This window comes from Ovis canadensis, chromosome 1 (genome assembly GCF_042477335.2).
Source record: "Ovis canadensis isolate MfBH-ARS-UI-01 breed Bighorn chromosome 1, ARS-UI_OviCan_v2, whole genome shotgun sequence".
Classification (NCBI taxonomy): Eukaryota; Metazoa; Chordata; class Mammalia; order Artiodactyla; family Bovidae; genus Ovis; species Ovis canadensis.
This window is the reverse complement of record NC_091245.1, coordinates 32,120,713-32,147,997: the sequence shown is the minus strand read 5'-3', so window position 1 is coordinate 32,147,997 and position 27,285 is coordinate 32,120,713. Positions and strand designations below refer to the sequence as shown.

Sequence of the window (27,285 nt, the reverse complement as noted above, 5' to 3'; positions counted from 1 at the left end):
TGTACAAAAAAGATCTTTATGACCCAGATAATCATGATGATGTGATCACTAATCTAGAGCCAGACATCTTGGAATGTGAAGTCAAGTGGGCCTTAGAAAGCATCACTACGAACAAAGCTAGTGGAGGTGATGGAATTCCAGTGGAGCTGTTTCAAATCCTGAAAGATGATGCTGTGAAAGTGCTGCACTCAATATGCCAGCCAATTTGGAAAACTCAGCAGTGGCCACAAGACTGGAAAAGGTCAGTTTTCATTCCAATTCCAAAGAAAGGCAATGCAAAAGAATGCTCAAACTACCGCACAATTGCACTCATCTCACATGCTAGTAAAGTAATGCTCAAAATTCTCCAAGCCAGGCTTCAGCAATACTTGAACCGTGAACTCCCAGATGTTCAAGCTGGTTTTAGAAAAGACAGAGGAACCAGAGATCAAATTGCCAACATCCGCTGGATCATGGAAAAAGCAAGAGAGTTCCAGAAAAACATCTCTTTCTGCTTTATTGACTATGCCAAAGGCTTTGACTGTGTGGATCACAGTAAACTGTGGGAAATTCTGAAAGAGATGGGAATACCAGACTACCTGACCTCCTCTTGAGAAATCTGTATGCAGGTCAGGAAGCAACAGTTAGAACTGGACATGGAACAACAGACTGGTACCAAATAGGAAAAGGAGTATGTCAAGGCTGTATATTGTCACCCTGCTTATTTAACCTCTATGCAGAGTACATCATGAGAAACGGGCTGGAAGAAGCACAGACTGGAATCAAGCTTGCCGGGAGAAATATCAATCACCTCAGATACGCAGATGACACCACCCTTATGGCAGAAAGTGAAGAGGAGGTAAAAAGCCTCTTGATGAAAGTGAAAGAGGAGAGTGAACAAGTTGGCTTAAAGCTCAACATTCAGAAAACGAAGATCATGGCATCTGGCCCCATCACTTCATGGCAAATAGATGGGGAAACAGTGGAAACAGTGTCAGACTTTATTTTGGGGGGCTCCAAAATCACTGCAGATGTTGACTGCAGCCATGAAATTAAAAGATGCTTACTCCTTGGAAGAAAAGTTATGACCAACCTAGATAGTATATTCAAAAGCAGAGACATTACTTTGCCGACTAACGTCTGTCTAGTCAAGGCTATGGTTTTTCCTGTGGTCATGTATGGATGTGAAAGCTGGACTGTGAAGAAGGCTGAGCGCCGAAGAATTGATGCTTTTGAACTGTAGTGTTGGAGAAGACTCTTGAGAGTCCCTTGGACTGCAAGGAGATCCAACCAGTCCATTCTGAAGATCATCCCTGGGACTGTTTTGGCAGGAATGATGCTAAAGCTGAAGCTCCAGTACTTTGGCCACCTCATGCGAAGAGTTGACTCATTGGAAAAGTCTCTGATGCTGGGAGGGATTGGTGGCAGGAGGAGGACCCAGGATGAGATGACTGGATGGCATTATGTACTGGATGGACGTGAGTCTGAGTGAACTCTGGGAGATGGTGATGGACAGGGAGGCCTGGTGTGCTGCGATTCATGGGGTCGCAAAGAGTGTGACACGACTGAGCGACTGAACTGAACTGAATGTATCCACATGCTCAGATAGGGCCTGACCAAAACAGGTGCCCCGCTCTAACAGCTCTCTTTCTGGCTCCCTGAAATACCCCGTGAGTTTGGGCAGGTTCTCTCCCCTTTGGGCTTTGGTTTCCCCGTTGTTAACAAGAGGGAAAGCACCCATTCTCAGGGCTGGAGTGGGGCCGAAACTGTGACCGAGAAAAATTACATTGTATGGCCTGAGCGTTCTGCCCTAACCGGAGCCCCGCCAGCCGCCTTGTTCACCAACTACTCCCACGAGGGCACAACGTGAACTCCCTGCACGGCGACGGGCGGATCAGCCTGGGAGAGAAGAGCGGGCAGAGCCGCTGGCTGAGAAGCGCCAGAGTCTGCGGATCTTTGGACGGAAAGATCCCTCGCCCCCTGCAGGTGCCGGTCCTGCGAACCCGGCGGATGGAGGCCGGCCCGCGTCCCGCCGCGGGCGAGAGCGCTCCAACCCCAGCAGAGGGAGGAGCCGCCGCGCAGGTGGGACAGGTGGGGAGCCTGGGCTCAGGTGTTTCCGCGGCGGCGGCCAGGGGAAGCGACTGCTCCCTGGCAGGCGCAGGCAGAGCCGAACAGACCCTTGGCCTTAGGATCCAGCTCTGGGAAACCGGTTTCGTCTTCCAGACTCTATCTCGGAAGAAAGTCATGGAAGCGGTAAGTCGTGGTGGGTTTGGCCGTGGGCTTTCTTGTGCGTCCAGTTCCTTCCGGGAGAAAGCGTGGGGAGAGGCTGCGTGCACCCCGCCTCCAGGAGAGGAGTCAACTTTCATGCCGTCCAGCTCACACTGGCCTGGCCTGGCGGGGGTAGGGTGGGGAGACGGAAGAGGGGTGTGTGTACCTGTCCTGTGCCACCTTGGAGGCTGAAGGGCAAGGGTTTCAGGAGGGGTGGTGTGAGGGACTCTATACCTCCAGCGCTGTGAGCTAGGCTTCTAACCTCCCCTCCCCCGACTCAGCCCTCCCCCCCCCCCCCCCCCCCCCCCGCCCCGGTCGACCCCCGCCCAGGCGTCAGTGAGTGCTGCTCTCTGTCTGCCTGTCCTTTCCCCAGTCCTCTCCAGAGAGCTTCCTGGTCGGAGGCTGCAGAGGCTCTTGTGTGGCTTGTGGTTTTCCTGCGGGCTCTGCTTCTTAGAAGCTGCATGGCCTGGGGCCAGTAAGTTCATTTTCCTTCGCCTCTTGTTCTTCACTTGTAAAATAGGATTACTACTAGAATAACTAGTGAGATGATTGGAGGTGTTTGTTAAAAAAAAAAAAAAAATTGGGGAAGGGCCCTGCACCGAGCAGGTGAACTTCCCTTCTGCTTGGATGGATGTCCACGTCCTGTTTGCCTAGCTGGAGAGTTTTTTCACCTGACTGACCATGTTTTCCTCTTTGCTTTTCCAGTTCTCTGCCGCCTCCCTGCCTCTCTAAAATAAGTCAGTTTCTCTACAAGGGGGCAGGGCAATGATGTGTTTCACCTTCATTGTCTTCTTTATTATACACCTGGAGTCAAGTCATTTTCTTCTGTGAATCAGCCACTTCCTTCTCAGAGGTTGGCTGTACGTGGGGACGGAGGACCCATTTTAGTGGTCACGGATCAGAAGAAGCTCCCCTTGGTCCCAGGGCAGTGGACACATGTCTCTCTGTGGCTGACCCTCCATTCCAGCTAGCTGAGTTTTGGAAGAGAGAACAAAGGCACGCTGGTATGGTTTCTGTCTCCCCTCTGAATTCTCTCTCTATCCTACAATTTTAGCAATTTCTGAGAAACTCCTAACTGATGGGAAAATGTCAGGGTGACTAGATCCAGTGTGGTTGTGAGAAAAAAGAAACAAACTTCTATTTTGGCCTCTCGGATATGCCAGGGTATGCACTAGCTTCCATTGTTTCAGTGTATCTAGGTAACAACACAGTGAGGTTGAGGTCAGTGCTTTCTGCCCTAGTTCTTACAGGGAGGAAACAGAATGTTGTTTGTTACTCAATATCACACAGCGGATAAGCAGCAGAGCCAAAGCATGGGCTGTGATTTGTCAGTAACAAATATTGAGTGCCAACTATACGCCAGGCACCGCTGGCAAGGATGACAACTGGAAAACGGGAATGTTAGGTAACTGGAGAGAAAAATGTTCCAAAGGGCATGTTAGCTCATGGCATTTTTATGGGACGAGATAATGCAGTTATGGGATAAGCTGATGTGGTTATGCAATGTTTTCTGCTCAGAGAAAGAGGGGGGAAAAGATCAAAAAAGAAATATGGGTTATTTCTCATTTTAAAAGGAGGATTTGTTTATTGTAAAGCTAACAAATTACCCAGTCCATATGCATAATGAAGCACTTGCTTTGTGTTGTTAGGCCCCTTTCAGGGGCTGCAGATGCAGCAGTGACCCAGCCAGAAATGCCTGCCTTCATACAACTTGTGTTCTAGTGGTGAAGACACACACACACATTAGGTCAAATAGCAGTGAGTTCAATGTAGAACCACAGAGGAAGGCAGAGTTTAAGGACTTTGAGGCAGTGAGCAGGAGAGGCTGATATTTTAAATGGGATAGTTTCAAGAAAGGCATCAATACAAGGTTCCATTTGAGCAGAAGCTTGAAGCAGGTGAGGACTTTGGTGCTGTGGATCTTTTAGGGAAGAGCACTCTACAGAGGGATAAAAAAACAAGTGCAAAAAGGCCCTGGGGCGGAAGCTTGTCTGATATGTTCAAGGAGTCAGTAAGATGCCCAGCATGGAGAGATCAAAGGAGAGAGTGGGAAGAAGTAGAGGTCAGGTCACGTAGGATGCTGGAGGCCATTGTGGGAATTCCAGGTGCTCCTCCAAGTGAGATGGAGAGCACCTGAGTGTAATGAATGGCAGAAGAGAATGATCCAACTTGCTTTTTAAAAGGATCACCCAGCTGTTGTTTAGAAACTAGATGGTAGAAGAAGCAGAATTAGAAGCTGGCTGACCAGTTAGGAGGCTCTTGCCCGAATTCAAGCAAGAGAATATGGAGGCTCAGGCCAGCGTCTTAGCAATAAAGGTGACTAGAAATGGTTAGGTTCTGGATATGTATTAAAGGTAGATTTAACAAGATTAACTGAAGGATGAAACAAAAAATGTGAAAGAAAGTGACACCAGGGTGTGAAGCCTAAGCACCTTGAAGAATGTAGTTGACATTGAATGAGATGATTTAAGGTGGAACAGGTTTGCAAGACCAGGGGGTCCGTTTTAGACATAGTAAATTATAGGTTGAGGGGCTGAGTAGACAGATATTGAGTTTAGAGTTTGAGGGGGAGGCCCAGGCAGGAATATGATTAACATAAAAAATTTTCATTGCTTGGCATAATGCTGAGTGTATAGCAGCATTTAGTATATGTTACTGTGGTGGTTTTCAAACTTGGCTACACATTCTCTGACATTCCTCCCATCAAGATGTGGAGTCTGTGTTCCCTTGCTTTGAATCTGGGCAGAATCATGACTGGTTTGGCCAATAGACTGTGACACAAGTAACATTATGTGACTTAGAGGCTGTGTCGTAAAGGACTATGCAGCTTCTACCTGGTTTGTGAGAACCCTCACTCTTGCAGCCCTTATAAGTGGTCTATGGGGACATCTGTCAACCAGCTGCTCTGGTTGACAGTTCCTGCTAAACCTAGCATTCCAGCATTCCTGCATGACAAAGAACCAGGGTTCTGCAGACCAGCCCATTTACTGGTGAGATACCACTGGGGCAATTTTATTACCACCCTGTGGAACAAAAGGGTCACCCTACTGAACCTAGCTCAAATTCCTATCCCAGCTAAACTGTGAGATAAGGAAAAATGGTTATTGTTTTAGGCCCCTCAGTTGTGAGGTGGTCTGTTTTGCAACAGTAGATACTGGAACTATTAATTCTTTCATTGTTTTAGTTATAAAAGTATCATTCTCCCCCATGGACGTAAGGCTCTAGGGAGTTCTGTAAAAATATATTTTGTTACATAGTTCAGAGGTTGATGAAGTTCTACCTTGGTGCCTTCCCTCAGCTGAGTAGTTCCCCAGTCTTGGCAAGAGAGAATCTTAGCATTTTTAAGCTGAGATTGCTTGTCAGTGGGGGAGCTTAGAAAGTGGTACCTGAATTCTTGATGAATGAACATTGGCTGCTGCTGCTGCTAAGTTGCTTCAGCCGTGTCCAACTCTGTGCGACCCCATCCCTGGGATTCTCCAGGCAAGAATTCTGGAGTGGGCTGCCATTTCCTTCTCCAATGCATGAAAGTGAATAGGGAAAGTGAAGTCGCTCAGTCGTGTCCGACTCTTAGCGACCCCATGGACTGCAGTTTACCAGGCTCCTCCGTCCATGGGATTTTCCAGGCAAGAGTGCTGGAGTAGGGTGCCATTGCCTTCTCCTGAGCATTGGCATTGGAGTCCAAATACCTGTATTTATGTTTGCTTCTGCCTCTTACTAGCCAAGTGATTTGGGCCAACCATTGAATAATAAAATGTAGGAGTTGGGAGATTTCTCAAAGACCAGCCAGTCTAATGACTCCCGTTTCAGAGCTGGGAAACTTGGAACCCAGGAGGGAAAGGTCACACATTTTGTGACTGCTTCTCAGCTGTGCCTCGTACATAATGGATGCTCTTAAATGATCTTGTCATTTTTTGAGAGTAAACTCTAGCATCATCAGATCATTAGGCTCTCCTCTTGCATTGTTCAGCAGAAAATCACCAAACATCTTCTCTGAATCAGGGCCTAGCTTAGAATTTCTGAGAGGGGGTCTATCATACATGTCCTTTAGGTGCTCAGTTTGGCAGGGGAGAGTGTCAAGAACACAGACAATTGTAGTATTAATGAAAAGTAGGATAATGAAGAAAGGCTCAGATTTTACCAGGAGCACCAAGAATGGGGACCTAACTCTAAGTGGGACCATCCAGGGTCTGTTGGAGGAGCTGGTATCTGAGATGCATGTCAGAGGAAGGATGGAAAGGGGAGGGAGGCACAGGGGAAGAGCCAAATCCCAATAAGTAAATCAGAGCCAGACACTGAAAGCATCAGTATCTGGATAGCATCACCAGCTCAATGGACGTGAGTCTGAGCAAACGCTGGGAGATAGTAGAGAACAGGGAAGCTTGGCGTGCTGCAGTCCATGGGAGTCGGATATGACTTAGTGACTGAACAAAAACTGAAGCCCTTGAACACAGATGTGCTTCATGCTGGAGACCAAGGGAGCCACTGAGGGCCAGCACCTCCAGGATGGGACTAAACACACCCCTGGAGTCTTGTCATGCTCTGACATCACAGGACTGTCTTAAGGTCATAGGGGGCTTATTTTTGACAGTTCTGTCTAGAACCCAGATTCTGAATGCTAAGTGAGACCACTTAGCAAGCCCTCAAGAACGATTTCAGGGGTTTCTCCTGAATATTCGGATTCTTAATAAATAGGTCATGAGGAGGGTAACATCTGGAAAGGGATGGGCCCACTGAGAAAGATATTACTGAGAAGACGGTCTGTTGTTAATGAGCTTGTCCTTGGACAAGCGGAGTGCACAGGGATTCAGATCAGATGGTTGGGTGAAGCCTCTTGGGAATTCCAAGAGGTGGCCTTAAGACTGGTCACCTCCCTTCTATCTTTGCAGAGAAGCTGTGCTGCAGAGGCCTCTTGAACAGTGTTGCTTAGTCCTTGATCATGAAACATGAAGTGACCTGCATAGCTGCAGGGCTGATGTTCAGTCTTAACCAGCAGCTTGTACCCTGGAGTTACCCAGTTACCTTGGCATTGAGTCAAGCTTTCTCTTCCACTGGAGAAGTGGTTCTAATAGGCGAGTTTGATCATGTCACACCCCTGCCAGATCCCCTCAAATTGTCCCCCATTGCCTGTGCAGCAGAGCCCAGGGGCTTCTGGACAAGGTCAAGGTACTCCCACTTCAGCCTCCTGGTCCTGCATCCCTTATGCTCCAGCCTGTTCTGCACCATGCGCATTCCTCTCGCCAGAATCTTGTCACTTCACTAATACTCAGCTCAGCTGTCACCTTCCTGAGAAGCCTTCTCTTGCTCCTGGGTGGTCATGATTGGTTTTTCTCCAGCTTGCAAGTTCCCAGCCCTTTGACCAGCCCCAGGTCTGGACTGTGAGATCCCAAAGGTAGCACAGCCTGAGGCTTAAAAGCTCGGGCTCTGGGGCAGCCCAACTGGTTTCAGTTTCTTGCTCCACAATTTACTAGCTGTTTGTCTTTGAGCAAGTTACCTATCTCTCTGTGCCCAGTTACCCCATCTGTAAAGGGGAGAATGGCATCTACCTCTCGGCAGTCAGCTGAGTTTTATATAAAGAGCTTAGGTCAGCTCAGTGAGGTCACAGGGCAGGTAATTCTACAAGCTAAAATAGTGATATGGTACAGTAAAAGAATCTGCCTGCAATGCAGGAGACCTGGGTTTTATCCCTGGGTTGGAAAGATCCCCTGGAGAAGGGAAAGGCTACCCACTCCAGTATTCTGGCCTGGAGAATTACGTGGACTGTATACTCCACCGGGTCTCAAACAGTTGGACATAAATTAGTGACTTTCACTTCACTTCCCAGTAATAATACATGGACCATTATGAGTTGAAATCTGTCCCCTCCCCCAGTCCCATATGTTGACATCTTAACCCCCACTGTGTTGGAAGTTGACCTTATTTGGAGACAGAGCCTTTGCAGAAGTCACCAAGATAAAGTGAGGTCACTGCGGCAGGTCTAATCCAATATGACTGATGTCCTTATGAAAAGGAGGGATGGACATGGAGATACACACAAAGGGAGGACAGTGTGAAGATAAAGTGAGAACATCCTGTGAACATGGAGATGGCCATCCACAGGCCGAGGAGAAGGGAACAGACCCTTCCCTCGTGGCCCTCAGAAGGCACCAAGCCAATGACCCTTGATCTTTGACTTTCAGCCTCCAGAACCATGGGGCAACACATTTCTGTTGTTTGAGTGACACAGTCAGGGGTACCTTTTCAGAGCAGGCCTAGCAAGCTCTTACATGGACCTGTCAGGGAAGTTAAAGAGAGTTCACTTGAATACTCAATACAGTGCCCTTCCCCCATCAACCTGGCAAGGATTTGGGGCCATGTTGTTCTGATGATCAAAAAAGACAGCTGTGCTTACCTCTTCAAAGAAGAAATCTGAGAGGTATTTATCAGCACCTGGCTTGGGAAATGGAGTGAAATGATCTCAGGATTGTGGTCAGTATTCTTCCTGATCACTGAGCCCTGGGTTTGGTTTTTCTCATCTGTAAAACTCTAAAATACCCAAGTCTTGGGGTGATTTTTCAAAACCAATACTCATATTTTGTTAGGACATACTAAATACAGGTAAGTTAAATTATGTGCTTCAGAAAGAATAAGCAATTTTTGTTTGTTTTTAATTATTTTTTTTAATTGCTAGATCTTCACTACTGTGCTCAGGTTTTCTCTAGGTGCAGCGAGCAGGGGCTACTCTTTGTCGTGGTAAATGGACTTCTCCTTGCGGTAGCTTCTCTTGCTGTGGGGCACGGGCTCTCGAGTGCACGGCCTTCAGTGATCTGTGGCACAGGGGCTCAGTAATTGTGGTATACAGCCTCAGTTGCTTGGAGGCATGTGGAGTCTTCTCAGACCAGGAATTGAACCCATCCCCTGCATTGGCAGGCAGATTGTTATCCACTGCACCACCAGAGAAGTCCAGAATCAGTTTTGGGTTATAATATTGGAAAAAGTTTTTATTTCTTATTGTTCACTCTTACTGTTTTCATCTTCTCCATTTTACATATAAGGCAGACTCAAGATTCACACTCGGATATATTTGACTCAGAGTCATTTTGACCTTTGGTTTGGTTCAAGTATGGTCATATTGAATGGTTTTTTGGACAGAGATATTTCAAAATTTTTAAAACAGAACACTGACCAATTCATGTTGATGTTTAGCAGAAACCAACAAAATTCTGTAAATCAATAAAGAAAAAAGTACACCTGAATTCGAGTCTAGGTCTATCATCCCAATCACTCTACTTCTCTGAGCCTCAGGGTTCTTATCTCTATGTCTAATAATACCTATCTGATATTTTGGCCATGAGGATTATATAGGATAATGTCTGTAAAGTACTGTTGTAAATAATAGAATACCATAAAAATATTCAGAATTGTTGATATTATCACAATTCCCCATTCCAAAATTTGAGCAGAGGAGACAATAGAGTTTAAAGCACTCTCTACTTTGTGTGAGCCAGTCAAGAGCTCACCTTAAAGATCAGTGTGTGATCTTTGGTAGGAATAAGGAAATCGTACTTGGGAACAATGTTTAACAATTTGAAGTTGATATACAAGAACAAACCAGCATTTTCCCTTAAGCACTTAAAGGATCAGGACAGAGGTCCATCTTCAACATCCTTAAAAATATCACCCCAGAGTCTCCTGTGTTTTATTTTTTACCCAATGCTGTTACTGTGTACATGCCTAGGGACATTCCCCCAAACTGTGGTACCCAGGAAAGGGCATTGAATTGGGAGTCTGAAGATCATGATCTGAATTTAGTCTCTGCCACCCCTGCCTGTGTGCATTGAGGCTGTGGTCTACCCAGGGGGATGGGGAAGGGCCCCCAGTTTTTATTTTAAAAAAATTGTAAAAATGTATTTTTATTCAGTTCAGACACTCAGTCATGTCCAACTTTTTGTGACCCCATGGACTGCAGCACACCAGGCCTCCCTGTTCATCACCAACTCCCGTAGTTTACTCAAACTCATGTCCACTGAGTCAGTGATGCCATCCAACCATCTCATTCTCTGTCATCCCCTTCTCCTCCCACTTTCAATCATTCCCAGCATCAGGGTCTTTTCCAATGAGTCAGCTCTTTCTGTCAGGTGGCCGAAGTACTGGAGTTTCAGTTTCAGCCTCAGTCCTTCCAACGAATATTCAGGACTGATCTCCTTCAGGATGGACTGGTTGGATCATCTTGCAGTCCAAGGGACTCTCAAGAGTCTTCAACAACACAGTTCAAAAGCATCAATTCTTTGGCACTCAGCTTTCTTCACAGTCCAACTTTCACATCCATACATGGTACTGGAAGAACCATATCTTTGACTAGACGGACCTTTGTTGGCAAAGTAATGTCTCCGCTTTTTAATATTCTGTCTAGGTTGGTCGTAACTTTTCTTCCAAGGAGCAAGCATCTTTTAATTTCATGGCTGCAGTCACCATCCTCACTTATTAAACAGGATTAAATGAATGAGATGACATATTAAAAAAAGCATCAAATATATCCATGTGAAAAGTGAAAGTGTTAGCTGCTCAGTCATGCCCAACTCTTTGTGATCCCATGGACTATAGCCCACCAGGTTCCTCTGTCCACAGCATTCTCCAGGCAGAAATACTGGAGTGGGTTGCCATTTGCTACTCCAGGGGATCTTCCCAACCCAGGGATCAAATCTGGGTCTCCCACATTGCAAGCAGATTCTTTACCATCTAAGTCACCAGGGAAACCCAACATCCATGTACTGTTGGTCTAACCTGCTATTCACTTTTAAGCTGGGTGGTGGAGACCCTAGGAAGAACTTAAGATATTTCTGCTTCATTCTGGTGTACATGTCATGGACAAGGACCCTAATGTCTGGATCTATAGTTCTCAGAAACAAAGGAATTACCAGTTCTGTGCTAACCAGCTCTGAGCTCTTAATTCCCTCTTAACGCCCACTCCCATCCCTTGCTTAGTGACTGTTTTGTTGACCTATATTCCAGGAAACAAGAAAGATAATACTGGTGGAGCACTCACTCCGTGCCACCCCTTGCATCTAGACGCATTGTTTTGTTCAAACCTCACAAATCATCTGTGAGAAATATTATCCCCATTTTACAGATGAGAAAACAGAAGTTCTCTGGGGTTACGTGGTTTCACGCTTGTCATGATTAGCAATAGTGGCTAACGCTGACACTTAGATACATCAGCCATGACTCTTGGGGCTCGTTATGTACTACCTCTCAGCCACTCTAGGGCAGGCACTGTCATTAGGCAGGTAGGCACGCCCTGGATGTCTCCAGTATTATGAGAGACGCAGAGAGGGTGGACAATTTGCTGAAAGTCACACAGCCAGTTGTGGCACCGGGAGTCAAACCCAGAAGCCGAAGCTTTGAAGAACACATTCTGTAAGAGTTTGTCTCTCCCAGAAAGTCTATAGAATAGTGGTGTCAGGGTGTGAAAAGGACAGAGCTGGCTGAAAATGGGAAGGCATCCCAATACCAACACCAGGAAACGCTAGGACACAACTAGCCACATTCTCTGCTTAGAAAAATGAAAGTGTTTTTGGCAGTATACAACCCCTAGGGGAAATGGCATCATCGAAACATTCTTACCATGCCTCACGCCTCTCTTTCAGGCAAGACATCTCTTCATAGCATGCATTCACAATGAAAACCAGTAAGAAATCTCCTAGCAGAAAAATAGATCCTGGCTATACCCTTCATTTGAAAAGTTGTTTCTGAATATGTTGTTCTGAGTGCTTTCCAGTTAACTCCTTAAAATATCAACTGGTGAAGGCATTCATCCTTGCTTCATGGGGCATAAATCTCCCACATCTTTACTAGTGCCAAAGACAAATTTATATCGACTTTTGGCTTCACAAGTTTGACTTGGGAGAGAATATTCAACTTTTAGACTGTTGGGAACATTTCCTGTGTTTTCCTCCAATCCAGGAATGCAGTGTGAAACTGGAGACTGTAAAGGATAAGGAATTCCATTATTGCCTTTCCATGCCACCAGCACTGATGAAGAGAGGGCTGTATCCTCCCAGAGGAGGTGGTGTAGTATCGGTTAGGAACCTGGGCAGGGTTCCAGCGGCTCAAAGTTAAGCTCTGCTCCTTGGGACTTTAACTCCATGGACCTGTTTTTCTTCAATCTGCACAGTTGGAATACTGTCTGAACATATCGCATCCTCCACTCAGTTTGGGCTCCCTGCTGGCTCAGACGGTAAAGCGTCTGCCGGCAATGTGGGAGATTTGGGTTTGATCCCTGGGTCGGGAAGATCCCCTGGAGAAGGAAATGGCAACCCACTCCAGTACTCTTGCCTAGAAAATCCCATGGAGGGAGGAGCCTGGTAGGCTACAGTCCATGGAGTTGCAGAGTCGGACATGACTGAGTGACGTCACTTTCTTTTTCTTTCTATATCTTATGAAAATGATCCACAGACGTACATGAAATGTCTTTCTCTGCTTCAGTTCTCCCACTCAAAATGTTAGGAAACATGTTTTGAGAAACAGCTTGGCCTTGGGAGGAAATCTATGTGACTTTGGACAAGTCTTCAGTATCTTCATCTGCAAAATGATGGGTGGAATCAATCTTCAGTTACCACTTTGAGACATGTGAAGAATTTCTGGTTCGTGGGGGAGGTTAAGAGGATTAGCGATGTTTTTCTTCTTCTTTATTGGTAAACCCACTGTTTTGCCCCAAGTAGAATCTGAAGCAACTTAATGTTGTTTACGTATCTTTATGCTTTTGCATATGCCTTATGCATTTCTTTATGCTTCTCTGGCTAATGAATTCCAAATATAGGATTGTAGTCAATACTGAGCATCTAACAGCTTCAAGTCAAACATTTGGTGCAGATTCTGGCTCTCTGACTTCCAAGTCATGTGTTGAGAGGGTGACGTCACCAGTGGTGGGTCCCTCAGTGGGTATTACCAGCTCATGTGGACATGTAGTGTGTGTGTATATGTGTATGTATGAGTGAGAGATCGACCCACCCACCCTGACCTTTAGGTTAAGCCACTGAGATTGAGGAGTTGCTTGGTTACAATAAAACCTCGTCCATCCTAAATACTGTATACCCCACAAGTCTTATTTCAGAGCATGTATGTGAGTTTCCAGTTGATAACATTTTGGGAGATAAGCATGAACACGACTGAGTGACTGACACAGCCACGCTGTGTCTAGCTCTTCCTTTGAACGTGCTGTGCTAAGTCACTTTAGGCGTGTCCAGCTCTTTGCAGCGCTATGGACTGAGCCTGCTCTGCTCCTCTGTCTGTGGGGTTGTTCAGGTTAGAATACTGGAGTGGGCTGCCATGCCCTTCTCCAGGGGATCTTCCCATCCCCAGAACTGAACCCAGCTCTCCTACATTGTAGGTGGATTCTTTACTGTCTGAGGCACCAGGGAAGCCGGCCCTTTGCATAATATAGTCTAATCTGCACAGCAGTCTGGCAAAGATGAGTACCATCACTGTTTCTGTCTTCAGTTGGTGAGAGTGGGCTTCAGTGAGTGTAAATGACTAGCCGCCAAAACTGTTAAGCTGATCCCAGCATTGAATCCATCTGACCTCAGAGATCTTTAATTTAACAGACAAGGTACTGAGAGACCAAAAAGAAAGTTGCTCAGTTGTATACGACTCTTTGTGAGCCCAAGGACTATACAGTCCATGGAATTCTCGAGGCCAAAATACTGGAGTGGGTAGCCTTTCCCTTCTCTAGGGGGGTCTTCCCAACCCAAGGGTCGAACCCAGGTCTCCCACATTGCAGGCAGATTCTTTACCAGCTGAGCCACCAGGGAAGCCCAAGAACACTGGAGTGGGTAGCCTATCCCTTCTCCAGTGGATCTTCCCGACCCAGGAATCGAACCAGGGTCTGCTGCACTGCAGGCGGATTCTTTACCAACTGAGCTATGAGGGAAACCCGAGGGACCAAAAACTCAAACACAATTTAGACCTTCTTCAAATTGCTCTGAGTTTAGTAGAGATCTATAAAAATAGCATGTTTTTAATACAGTGTGACAGTTATAATATGAACAATGACATTATGTTCAAATAACTAAGGGGAAAGAGAGAGAATCTTTTAACTCCACTTGAATGAGGCAGGAAAGCCTCTCCCAAGGGAGGTAACTTCTGATTTGGGTTTTAAAAGATGAAAAGCATTTACCTGGCAGTGGGATATGGGAGAGGGAAAGGCATTCCAGGCACGTGTGCGTGCCCAGTCGTGTCTGACTGTGTAACCCCATGGACTATAGGCCACCAGGCTCCTCTATCCAGAGAATTTTCCAGGCAAGAATATTAGAGTGGGTTGCAATTTCCTACTCCAGGGGATCTTCCGACCCATTGATTGAACCCACATCTCCTGCGTTGGCAGGTGGATTCTCGACCACTGGGAAGCCCAATTCCAGGCATGGGGAATAGCATATATGAAGGAATGGAGGCAGAAAAGTGGCATATTCGGGAACAGAGAGACATGAGGCAAAGGAAAAGATGGGGATCTGTGTGCCTCTGTTGAAGACTGCGTCCTCCGCACAGCCCTGGATAAGTACTGGGTGAAGAGTAGGGTGGGGGTGGGCGGCAGGAAGAATAGAGCAGGTGCTGAAATAACTGAGTCCTTCTCCCCTTCCTCAAGGTGCTTATGGCCCCGTGGGTGTGTGGCTAGAGAACTGCTTGTTTCAAGGCTTCAGAGAATCATCATAATGAGCCCTGCTTTAAGCCACTCCCCTTTGACCCCATCCCCGCCCCCCACCATGAGGTTTATTCACCTGTTCATTAATTTAGTTTCTAGTTTTGAGTATCCACCATGTGGCAGGTGCTGTGTTGAACACTGGAATCCCAAGCTAATTGCTTCTTCTTTTTGGTAAGCCCATTCCAAGGGCTGACTGCTCTCTCTATGTGGAAAAGCCTTTTGTGTCAGATCTATGGCATTTATATATATTTAATGTCTTAAATCTGTGTTGCATTGCATTTATTTTTTGCTTTATTCAAAGTGTCCTTATAATTCATTTTATATGATATTTATAAGAACTTCACAGGGTAGATAGGATAAATAGAATTATTTATATTTTAAGTATCACCCAAAAAGGATGTGATTTTATATCTTTAATTGGTCAATAAGTATAGTGAATAACTAACTTATTCAATATAAGTTATTGAATAATAATTGAATTATCATTATATAATTATATTCAATAACATACTTATTCAATATATATGTATATACTCATACAATAAGTATATCGAATAACTAACTTCCTCAAGCCATGATAAGTACTTGTGAGAAAGTTTCTATATGGTTGAATAAGATTATGATTAACAAAGTTCACGTATGCATATTCCTTTAGTCAATATAAATTTATTAACTGCTTACTGGGTGATCAGCATGAAATGTTAGAATCAGGGATGTCTAACCCTTACAAGAGACTTTCAAAATCAAGGGTCTCATTCTGTAGATGAACAAATTGAAACTCTGAGAAATTAAGGGGCTTCTCAAAAATCACAGAGTGACATATTCAATCCTGGGCTGATTCAGATATTATTTTTCTATTCAGTTTGACTTCAACAAGTCAAAAGCTCACACATTCTTCATAAGGACCCAGGGTATTACACCTTAAAAATCAGCTAGACCACTTCTCTTCTATTTATCATATTTCTTCTCTGGAAGTTAAGCAATTGTCAATGATTATTTTTTGTTTGCCTGCATCATTTGTTATTGAAACCTTATTATGTTCTCTTGTCAATAATCCAGAGGAAAATCTCAGTTAATGTTCCATTAAGTGCTACATTCCCATCATTCTGCCTTGCAGTCATTCTGCCTCTCAAGACCGTATCCCTGAGCTAAGTGACAGTCTGAATCATGAGATCAGTACAAGGCCATCTCCACCTAGTTGCCTGGTCATTTTTTTCCTTGCCGAGTGGCACTAGTGGTGAAGAACCTGTCTGCCAATGCAAGAGACTTGAGAAATGCAGATTCCATCCCTGGGTCGGGAAGATCCCCTGGAGGAGGGCATGGCAACACACTCCAGTATTCTCCAGTGCCTAGAAAATCCCATGGGGGGACAGAGGAGCCTGGCAGGCTACAGTCCATGGAGTTGCAGAGAGATGGACAGGACTGAGCACACACTTACTTACTGGAGAAACCTTCAGGACAGAGTGCAAATGTGGATTGAGCATAAGAAAAGCCAAACAATGCTTGAAGGGTGAGTCCTGTGTTGTCCATTGTTCTGAATTAGTTTCGTGGACTGGGCTGGAGCACAGGTGAAGAATTGTGAGGGATAAGGAGATTGGAGAATCCTGTGGACAGAGCAGCCTGGAGGGCTGTGGTCCATAGGGTTGCAAAGAGTTGGATACAACTGAAGTGACTTAGCACACACACACATGGAGATTTCACAGAATGAGGAGAACTAGAACCAAGGGGTAAAATCCATGGACACTTCAGGTCAGTGAATGCAGAAGAAGAGGAAGGTCAAAATGGAAGCACTGGAAATTAGAATACCACCTATCAGAAATAATGCAATTTTTCATCTGAAACCAGTAGGCTGATTAATTCTGTACATATTTCTTAAGCATGTGCCTTTTGCTACAGACATTCATTTCATCGTAAAAATCACCACAATAATCATAGTCGTCAACATCAGTATCCTCTTCCTCCTTCTCATCATCATCATCATTCTCTTTATTCACATCACAACCCTTCTCATCACAATATCATTACTGAAGGCCTCCTTTGCGTCAGGCCCTGGGCCAGTCTTGATGTCCATGGCAGTTCTATGATGTGTATCTTCAACTTACTCATCCAGAAATAGGGAACAGAGAACTGAGATAGCTTTGTCAAAGTGACAGAGCCATAATTCATAGAGATGGGGTTTTAAGTTAAGACTCTCCACCCCAAGGCCCATGTGCTTATCCCTATTGCTGCACTTAAGGTAGCTCTTAGTCTAGGAAGGAAAGGGGAAATGTAGAAGATGGTAATTGTAATAAACACTGCAACCGAGAGAGGCACAGGGTTTCTTGGAGCAGAGAGGAGTGAGCACTCTCACTGCATTCTTGTTAGAAGGCTTCCTCACGGAGTTGCAAGCGATCTGAGTCAAGCAATACATACGTTCCAGACAAGAAAAGGCAGAGGATGAAATGTGTGCAAGAGCATGGATGCCTTCATTCTTTTAACAAATATTTAGTGCCTTCTCTGCTTCAGGTACTGTTAGGAAACCCAAGGGTGAATTTAAAAAGAGAGAAATGTATCCAGTGCAATGGAGAAATAAGTCTGGAAGCTTCAAGGACAGTAAGAATTTACAGGAGAAAATGAGAAGAAAACAAGCTGTTGATAATATCCCGTATTATGATGCCCACAACACTACCTAGTGCATAATGGGCCCTTGACTAGTGAAGGACAGAATGATCTCTGTTGACCTTTACCGCAATCCAGTTGCTTATAATAAGTCCCATGAGGACAGGGAACATTTGTTCACCACGATCACCACTTGTATCTGCAGTGGAGCCACCAAGTTGCACATGTCCAGGGGACTCTGTCCACAGGGTGGCCTTTGTGAATGGTCTGGGTGATCATTATGTGACAAATGCCTCTGGGAGTGTGCAGCTTGGCAGCCTGGGTTCACTTCTGCTCCAGGGGATTCATAATTATTGATTGAATTAGCTAACAAATGAAAAAGGCAGGCTCAACGGAGATTAGTGTTCTTCAGCCTCTTAGTCGTGTAGAAGGCATTAGTTAACTCTCATGCTGTAAATCAGCATGTCTTATTTCACGGGTGGGGAAGAGATACAGAAAGCCTGTCTCTAAAGACACATTTAGGGAGTGTAAGAGCCGAAAGAGGAACCCAGGCTTCCCTTAGTCAGTGTTTTTCTACTACAGCGTGCAGTTTCTCTGTAAATCCATCAGTTCATGGTTTCCTCCAAGGATGCCTCTTTCTTGGAAATAGCTGGGTTACAGAGAGCATCCTTGGCTGCCTCCCAAGGTGAAGGAACTTGGGAGCTACGTCAGGGATCAGTGTGTGACTAATTGCTGCTGTAAACCTCTCACAAGAGGCTGTGACTTCACTAGCTCTCCGAGTAAAGACGATCCTGAGGTTTAGTGAGCAGATTAGTAGAATACATATTTAGAAAGCATAAAGACTGCTGAGCCTCAGTTTGGATGAAGAAATTCTGCCCCAGATGAATGGCCTTGCATATACTCTTCAGTTGCATTTATCTTAACTGTTTTCAGACAAAAATTGAGGCTGCAGTAGTATGCTAGAAAGAACTAGGGACTGAGCTCTGAAGGTCTAAATCAGTCTTTCATTAATCTTTGATCTAGTTGGCCCCTCCAGTTTAGTTTCTTCATCTGTAAAATGAAGTTAACCATTTCTCCACTGCAGTATTGTGGGAAACTAAACAAAATAATGTAAGAAGAGGGTCTAACCCAATGTAGTGGAGTGAAAAGAACTTAAGTTTTGGAATCAGACTTGATTTTTAAATCCAAATTTACCTCTTAATAATGATGCAAATTTCAACAACATCAGTAATAGTGATAGCAATCATGACAATAGCTAGCATTTATAGAAAACATGCTAGGCACCAGGCACTGTGATAACCTCTTAACAAGGATGGTCTAAATTAATAGGCCACAATAAAGTAAGCTCTATTATTGTCTCCATTTTATTGATGAGAACTCAGGTGATAAAGTTGGACATGGCCTCACTGAGAGTAAAAGGGCACAATCCAAAACAGATTACCTGATGCTAAAGTCCACAATGTGGCTTTTTATTGAAGTACACTTGATTTACAATAAATATTACATTAGCTTCAGGTATATGGCATAGTGACTCTTTTCCATTATAGGTTATTATAAGATGTTGGGTATAATTATCTGTGTTATACAGTAAATCCTTGTTGCTTATATATTTTATTTGCAGTAGTTTATATCTATTAATCCCACACTCCTAATTTACCTGTCAGCCCTCCCTTTCCCCTTTGGTAACCATATTTTCTATGTCTGTGGGTTTATGCTTTGTGTTTGAATTCATCTGTATTAGTTTTTAGACTCTACATATAAGTGAGTTCAGTTCAGTAGATCAGTCATGTCCGACTCTTTGCGTCCCCATGGACTGCAGCACACCAGGCTTCCCTGTCCATCACCAACTTCCAGAGCCTGCTAAAACTCATCAGGTCAGTGATGCCATCCAGCCATCTCATCCTCTGTCGTCCCCTTCTCCTCCTGCCCTCAATCCCTCCCAGCATCAGAGTTTTTTCCAATGAGTCAACTCTTCGCATGAGGTGGCCAAAATATTGGAGTTTCAGCCTCAACATCAGTCCTTCCAATGAATATTCAGGATTTATTTCCTTTAGGATTGACTGGTTTGCTCTCCTTGCTGTCCAAAGGACTCTCAAAGAGTCTTCTCCAACACTACAGTTCAAAAGCATTTATTCTTTGGCACTCTGCCTTCTTTATGGTCCAATGCTCACATCCATACATGACTACTGGAAAAAACAGCTTTGACTATGGACCATATGGACCTTTTTCAGCAAGGTAATGTCTCTGCTTTTTAATATGCTGTCTAGGTTGTTCATAGCTTTTCTCCCAAGGAGCAAACATCTTTTAATTTCATGACTGCAGTCACCATCTGCAGTGATTTTGGAGCCCCCCCAAAATAAAGTCCGTCACTGTTTCCACTGTTTCTCATCTATTTGCCATGAAGTGATGGGACCAGATGCAATGAACTTAGTTTTTTGAATGTTGAGGTTTAAGCCAATTTTTTCACTCTCCTCTTTCACTTTCATCAAGAGGCTCTTTAGTTCTGCGTACCTGAGGTTATTGATATTTCTCCCCACAATCTTGATTCCAGCTTGTGCTTCATCCAGCCTAGCATTTTGCATGATATACTCTGCATATAAATTAAATAAGCAAGGTGACAATATACAACCCCAACATTCTCCTTTCCCAATTTTGAACCAGTCCGTTGTTCCACGTCTGGTCCTAACTGCTACTTCTTGACCTGAATAGAGGTTTCACAGGAGGCAGGTAAGGTGGTCTGGTATTCCCATCTCTTTAAGAATTTTCCAGTTTCTTGTGATCCATGAAGTCAAAGGCTTTAGCATAGTCAAGAAAGCAGAAGTAGATGCTTTTCTGGAATTCTCTTGCTTTTTCCATGACCCAACAGATGTTGGCAATTTCGTCTCTGGTTCCTCTGCCTTTTCTAAATCCAGCTTGAACATCTGGAAGTTCTCAGTCACATACTGTTGAAGCTTGTCTTGGAGAATTTTGAGCATTACTTCGCTAGCATGTGAGATGAGTACAGTTGTGTGGTAGTTTGAACATTCTTTGGCATTGCCCTTCTTTGGGACTGAATTGAAAACTGACTTATAAGTGATACCGTACACTGTTGTTCTCTGTCTGCCTTACTTTACTTAGAAAGATCATCTCTAGGTCCAGCCTTCTCCAGGAGATCTTCCGGACCCAGGGATTGAACCCAGGGATTGAATCTTCTCCTGCACTGTAGGCAGACACTTTACTGTCTGAACCACCGGGGAAGTCCTAGGCCTATCTATGTTGCTGCAAATGACAATATCTCATTCTTTTTATGGCTGAGTAATATTCCATTGTACATACATATCTTCTTAAGCCAATTGTATGTTGATGCACACTTAGATTGTTTCCATGTCTTGACTACTATGAATAGTGCTGTTATTAAAATTGGGGTGCACATACATTTTCAAATTTGAGTTTTCATCTGTTCTGGATATATGCCCAGGAGTGGGACTGCAGGATCATATGGAAACTCGTTTCTCAAGGAACCTCCATACTATTCTCTATAGTGGCTGCATGAATTTACATTCCCAAGAACAATGTGAGAGGGTTCCCTTTTCTTCACACCTTCTTCAGTGTTTACTATTTGTAGACTTTTTGATGATGGCCATTTTACCTGATATGAGGTGATACTTCACTGTGGTTTTGATTTGTATCTCTCTAATACTTAGTGATCACAGCATGGTTTTTAATCTCTAAACTGTTCTCTCTCTCCAAACCTTAGCTTTCTTTTCCATAAAATGGGGATAGTAACACCTGCCCAGCCTGGTTAGTAGCAGGTGATATCTGGAAAGCACCTGTTGCAGGGGTCCAAGTAGCTTAACATGTGGTATGGTAATGGGGCCATGGTAGAGGGGATTGGTGATACCTATCAGGATTATTGGTGCTGCAGATCTTCCAGGTGACATCTGTGGCTGTTATTGGAGAGAGAAGATGCTGCATAGACAGAAAACCAGATAGGAGCTGCTGTCTCTTCTTTAAAAAACAAAACAAAATCACTGAACACCTGTAAAACTGCTCCCTGCACCGCCCCCCTTCCATTGCATATAGAATGCTGTCTTTGATTTCTTTTACTATTTCTTGTGCAGCTGGGACTCTAATATGAAAAGCAAACCTAGGAATTAAAAATGGCTGCATTGGCTAAGGAGTTTACATCACACGCTGTAGGGCGAAAGCTTATAAAGTGACTCAAAGAAGTTATTCAGCCCTTCTCTTTTCAGTGTTCAGTAAATTGCTCCTTAAGTAAAACCATCACAACCCAAAGGACACTGAATGACTGTTCTGCGTGGGGCACGAGAGGGCGGCATGGAGAGCAGGCGGTGCTCTCAAATAAGGACCCTCTGTGGTCGATTTTTCCAACCTGCCGGCAGTCAGTTTCTAGGGAACTTTCCCTGTTCTTGCCCCAAGTTTCAGTGACAAACAAGCATGGAGAGTGTAATGAGGAGGCCATAATGGAGTAGTTCAAGGACTGGTCTGCTGGCAGGGTCATAAATTTTGACTTCAGGCTCTTATCCCCAGACTATTAACTCAGTCATACGTTAGCCCTTCTGCTGGGAACCGCATTTTAAATTAGGCATTTGAGGACATATGACCCAAGTTATCCCTTGAGACCCTCACCCCCACCACAAAATGCCATTAACAAGCAACATTTTGGTATCTTAAAGCAATTTCTAGCCCATTGCCCTGTTTCTGTTTTAGTTGAGGTTGTTAGTATTTTTTTTTTCTTCTTTTCCTGATTTCCTAAAAGGCATCATAACCTTACTGGTTTGAAATGAATAGCCCTCTCCGTTTTCTTCATTCTGAGGGTTTCTGTACTGCTGTACCTTGAATGAAGGTATGTAACTTGCAAAATTGATCTCTAACTCACTATTTGCCTGTACAGCCTGTGAAGGTATTTAGAAGCATAAAATGCAAAAGTATATTGATAAGTTTGTTTTTAATGGCTATCAGGGCCTGTCAAGATGCAGCCTCAGCCCCGTTTCTTACTCCTCTTTGCCTCACGTTTCAGCCATGCGCCCCACTTTGGAAACCCACACATGCCAGACTCTCTCATTCATCATGCGTGCATACCTGCTCAGTTACTTCAGTCGTGTCTGACTCTCTGCGACCCTCAGGACTGTAGCCCTCCAAGCTCCTCTGTCCATGGAATTTCCCAGCAAGAATACTGGAGTGTGTTACCATGCCCTCCTCTAGGGTTTCTTCCCAACCCAGATATCTAACTTGTGTCTCCTACATTGCAGGCAGATTCTTTACTGCTAGCCCACCAGGAAAAAGCCCTTCTCATGCCTCAGGTCTTATAAATGTGTCCTCTACCTAGAATGCCCCCCACCCTTCTGACAGTCATGCTCCTGTTTGTTCTTTACATCTGTTTCTCCAGGAAAGACTGTACTCATCAAACCTGGTTTGGTTATCCCTCTGTCTGCCCCAGTACTGCCTGGTCACAGTGACCATTGGGTGCTGTTATCATTGTTTACCTGTCTGTCTTTTCCATAAGTCTGTGAACATCATGAAGGCAGGTCCTGTGTCTGTCTTACTCATTTATGTTAACCATTGTAGAAATGCAACAAGTAATGCCGAATGAATCTGGGAAAAGACAAATGGCAGCCTGTCACAGAGAAAAGGCATGCTATAGCACTGAGTTCGTTTGAAAACATCACAAGGTTTAACTCTTTACAGTAGAGAAGACATGGGGACAAATGTCTATCAACAGATGAATGAATAAAGAATATGTGTATACAAACACACACACAGGAATATTAGTCATAAAAAAGGACGAAGGAATTCTATTTGCAGTAACACGGATGGATCTAAAGATTATCACACTAAGCAGGGTAAGCCGCACAAAGACAGTTATTATAGGTCATCACTTATATGTGGGAATCTAACCTATAACACAGATGAACATATCTGCAAAACAGAAGCAGAGCCACAGAAGCAGTGAGCAGACTTTGGTTGCCCAGAGCAGAGTGGAGAGGGAAGAATTGGGAGTTTGGGATTAGCAGATACAAGCTAGTATATATAGGATGGATGAACAACAAGATCCTGCTGTATAACCCAGGGGACTGTATTCAATATCCTATGATAAACTATAATGGAAAAGGCTGAATACACATACATACATACATATATATACATATATGTATATATATGTATATATAGGCTTCCCTGGTGGCTCAAACGATAAAGAACAGGAGACCTGGTTCTAATCCCTGGGTCAGGAAGATCCCCCGCAGAAGGGAATGGCTACCGATTCTAGTATTCTTGCCGGGAGAATTCCATCTACAGAGGAGCCTGGTGGGCTACAGTCCATGAGGTCACAAAGAGTTGGACATGACTGAGTGACTAACACTTTTACTTTCATATAAATGTATAAACTGAATCACTTTGCTGAACAGCAGAAATTTTTTAATAGGGTGTTGAGTTTTTAAGAAATTGAAGGATAGTTTCTTTACAATGTTGTGTTGTCTCTGCTGTACAACAGCATGAATCAGCTATAAGCATACATATATTTGATCCCTCTTGGGCCTTCTTCCCACCCCCTACCCCCATCCTGGCTCTATAGGTCATCACGGAGCACCAAGCTGAGTTCCCTGTGCTATGCAGCTGTTTGCTGTTAGCTAGCTATTTTGAACTGGACATGGAACAACAGACTGGTTCCAAATAGCAAAAGGAGTACATCAAGGCTGTATTTTGTCACTCTGCTTATTTAACTTATATGCAGAGTACATCATGAGAAACGCTGGGCTGGAAGAAGCACAAGCTGGAATCAAGATTGATGGGAGAAATATCAATAACCTCAGATATGCAGATGACACCACCCTTATGGCAGAAGGTGAAGAGGAACTAAAAAGCCTCTTGATGAAAGTGAGAGAGGAGAGTGAACAAGTTGGCTTAAAGCTCAACATTCAGAAAACGAAGATCATGGCATCTGGTCCCATCACTTCATGGGAAATAGATGGGGAAACAGTGGAAATAGTGTCAGACTTTATTTTGGGGGGCTCCAAAATCACTGCAAATGGTGATTGCAGCCATGAAATTAAAAGATACTTACTCCTTGAAAGGAAAGTTATGACCAACCTAGATAGCATATTCAAAAGCAGAGACATTACTTTGCAACAAAGGTCCGTCTAGTCAAGGCTGTGGTTTTTCCAGTGGTCGTGTATGTATGCGAGAGTAGGACTGTGAAGAAATCTGAGCATCGAAGAATGGATGCTTTTGAACTGTGGAGTTGGAGAAGACTCTTGAGAGTCCCTTGGACTGCAAGGAGATCCAACCAGTCCATTCTAAAGGAGATCAGCCCTGGATGTTCTTTGGAAGGGATGATGCTAAAGCTGAAACTCCAGTACTTTGGCCACTTCATGCGAAGAGTTGATTAATTGGAAAAGACTCTGATGTTGGGCGGGATTGGGGGCAGGAGGAGAGGGGGACAACAGAGGTTGAAATGGCTGGATGGCATCACTGACTCGATAGACTTGAGTTTGAGTGAACTCTGGGAGATGGTGATGGACAGGGAGGCTTGGTGTGCTGCAATTCATGGGGTCGCAAAGAGTCGGACACGACTGAACGACTGAACTGAACTGATGTCAATGCTGGTGTCTCAGTTTGTCCCGCCCCTCCTTCCCCTCCTGTGTCCGCAGGCCTGTTCTGTGCATCTGGACCTATATTCCTGTCCTGGAAATAGGTTCATCATGGACTGCAGAAATTAAAACATTGTAAATTAGCTACAGTTCAATACAATTAAAAATATAGTAATGAAATGTCATAGGCTTTAATGTCTGGACTGGGTTGTGCCATTGGCTAAGGTACCCATTAGCTATGTGACCTGAGCAGGCTACAGAAGACTGTGATTCTTGAGTTTTTCCTCATTTTCAGGAGCACGGCTCAGAAGCCCATGATAAGAATTAAAATAACTGAGAGGAATACATGTATGCACAGTGCCTGAAAGCATAATAACATAATAAGGATTCAGTACATCTTTCATATCCTTTTATCTGGATTTACTAACTTTCCCTCAGTTTCCTCCATCTGTAAATACATCTAAATACATTCTAATCAGCTCAGTTCAATTTAAAATAAAACGTATTGTCCATCTACATTCAGTGTGCCCAAGCATAGTGCAGCAAGAAAGAGTAGAAGAGAATACATGCAATCTGGCCTATGACCTTGAGGACCTCACAGTGTGAATGGGATGTAAGTAAAGCAGACATAAGTATGGAAGTTTTTTTCTTTTAAAGTAATTCCAAAATTGTGTATTCCTTCTTGAAGTTGTTTTAGTAAATAGCCTTCTGATTCACAAGTAAAATATCTGTGATTTTATTACTCCGTTTTTAGAACCTTTTAGAAGCTCTTAATAAAATTAAATGGGAAAATGGCAGTAAGCCAAATGTGCTGCAGAATATGGAGCAGGTACTGCTAGGGCTTTCCTGGAGGCTCAGTGGTAAAGAACCCATCTGCTAATACAGGAGATATGGGTTTGATCCCTGGTTCGGGAAGATCCCCTGGAGAAGGAAATGACAAGCCACTCCAGGATTCTTGCCTGGAAAACCCCATGGACAGAGAAGTCTGATAGGCTCCAGTCCATGGGGTCTCAAAGAATCAAACATGACTTGGCAACTGAACAACAACAACAATTTCTAGCCTAACCTAAGAACTGGAAGGCGCTTTTGGGATAGATTGATAACTTGGCTAAATCTCAAAAGATGAATAACTTTAGCCAGATGAATAAGTATTTAGAAGGTATTCCAAGCAGAGGGAACAGCATGAATAAGTGCACAGGGCAAGTTAAGATTTGCTGGCAAGTGAAAGAAAGTCAAATCGCTCAGTCGTGTCCGACTCTTTGCAACCCTGTAGTCTGTAGCCCACCAGGCTCCTCCATCCATGGGATTCTCCAGGCAAGAGTGCTGGAGTGGGTTGCCATTTCCTTCTCCAGGGGATCTTCCCGACCCAGGGACTGAAGCCAGATCTCCCTCATTGTAGGCCGACCCTTTATAGTCTGAGCCACCAGGGAGGTTCAAAAAATTTGCTGGAGGGGTTAGATAAAGACAGGAAGTAGGAAATGAAGCTGGTAACGGAGGCAGGAAAAGAACAGAGGGTCGTATGTGGATGGCTAAGGAAGGTCTGATTTATCATGAAGACAGTGGGGAACCATTAAAGGATTTAGCAGGGAGAGATATAATCAGAATTGCATTTTAGATGCATCATTAGCGTGGACTTGATTTATAAGTCGCTAAGAAAGACTTTTTAAAGAGCATCCCCTCTAGGTCATTACCCCTGAAAACCTATTTATTTTTTTCATTCAGTAGTCATTTGGTAAGTACTTACTGAGTACTTACTAGGAATAAAGCATTATGCTTTATTTCTGTGGGCTCTATAGAGGTACATATGATTTTCTACCTGCTGCGGAGTTCACAGGCTTTTGGGGAAGATGAGGCATCTACTTGAGTAATTGTGTAGTAGGACATGGAATGTAGTAAGAGGCATGAGACCAAAAGAGATATGCAGGTAAAATTGTATAGATATGTTTCCCAGTCTGTTCCTTGGACCAGATATAGGCTTCATAATAAGCCCCTTGTGATAATTCATAATATATGGGCTCTCCAGAAATTGTTTTATTGGGGTAGGTTTAGGATTCCCCAGAACATTCCAGTGCACTGCAAGATTTGAGAACCATTGCCAGAGGGGATCTGATAAAGGAGCGGGGGCCAGGGATAAGGGTGTCATGGCACAGGAAGCATTTGAGCTGTGTCAGAGAACAA

General features: G+C 44.2%; 1 protein-coding gene across 1 annotated transcript in view; it reads left to right on the top strand.

The window, feature by feature from the left end:
• The first annotated feature begins 1,881 nt into the window (after positions 1–1,881).
• FYB2 (FYN binding protein 2) overlaps positions 1,882–27,285 on the top strand; it is a 132,650-nt gene continuing 107,246 nt past the window's right edge. Inside the window, exon 1 of the mRNA XM_069592672.1 lies at positions 1,882–2,232. Coding sequence (XP_069448773.1) covers positions 1,990–2,232 — 243 coding nt within the window. The 5' untranslated portion in view covers positions 1,882–1,989. The remainder of the gene's footprint in view (positions 2,233–27,285) is intronic.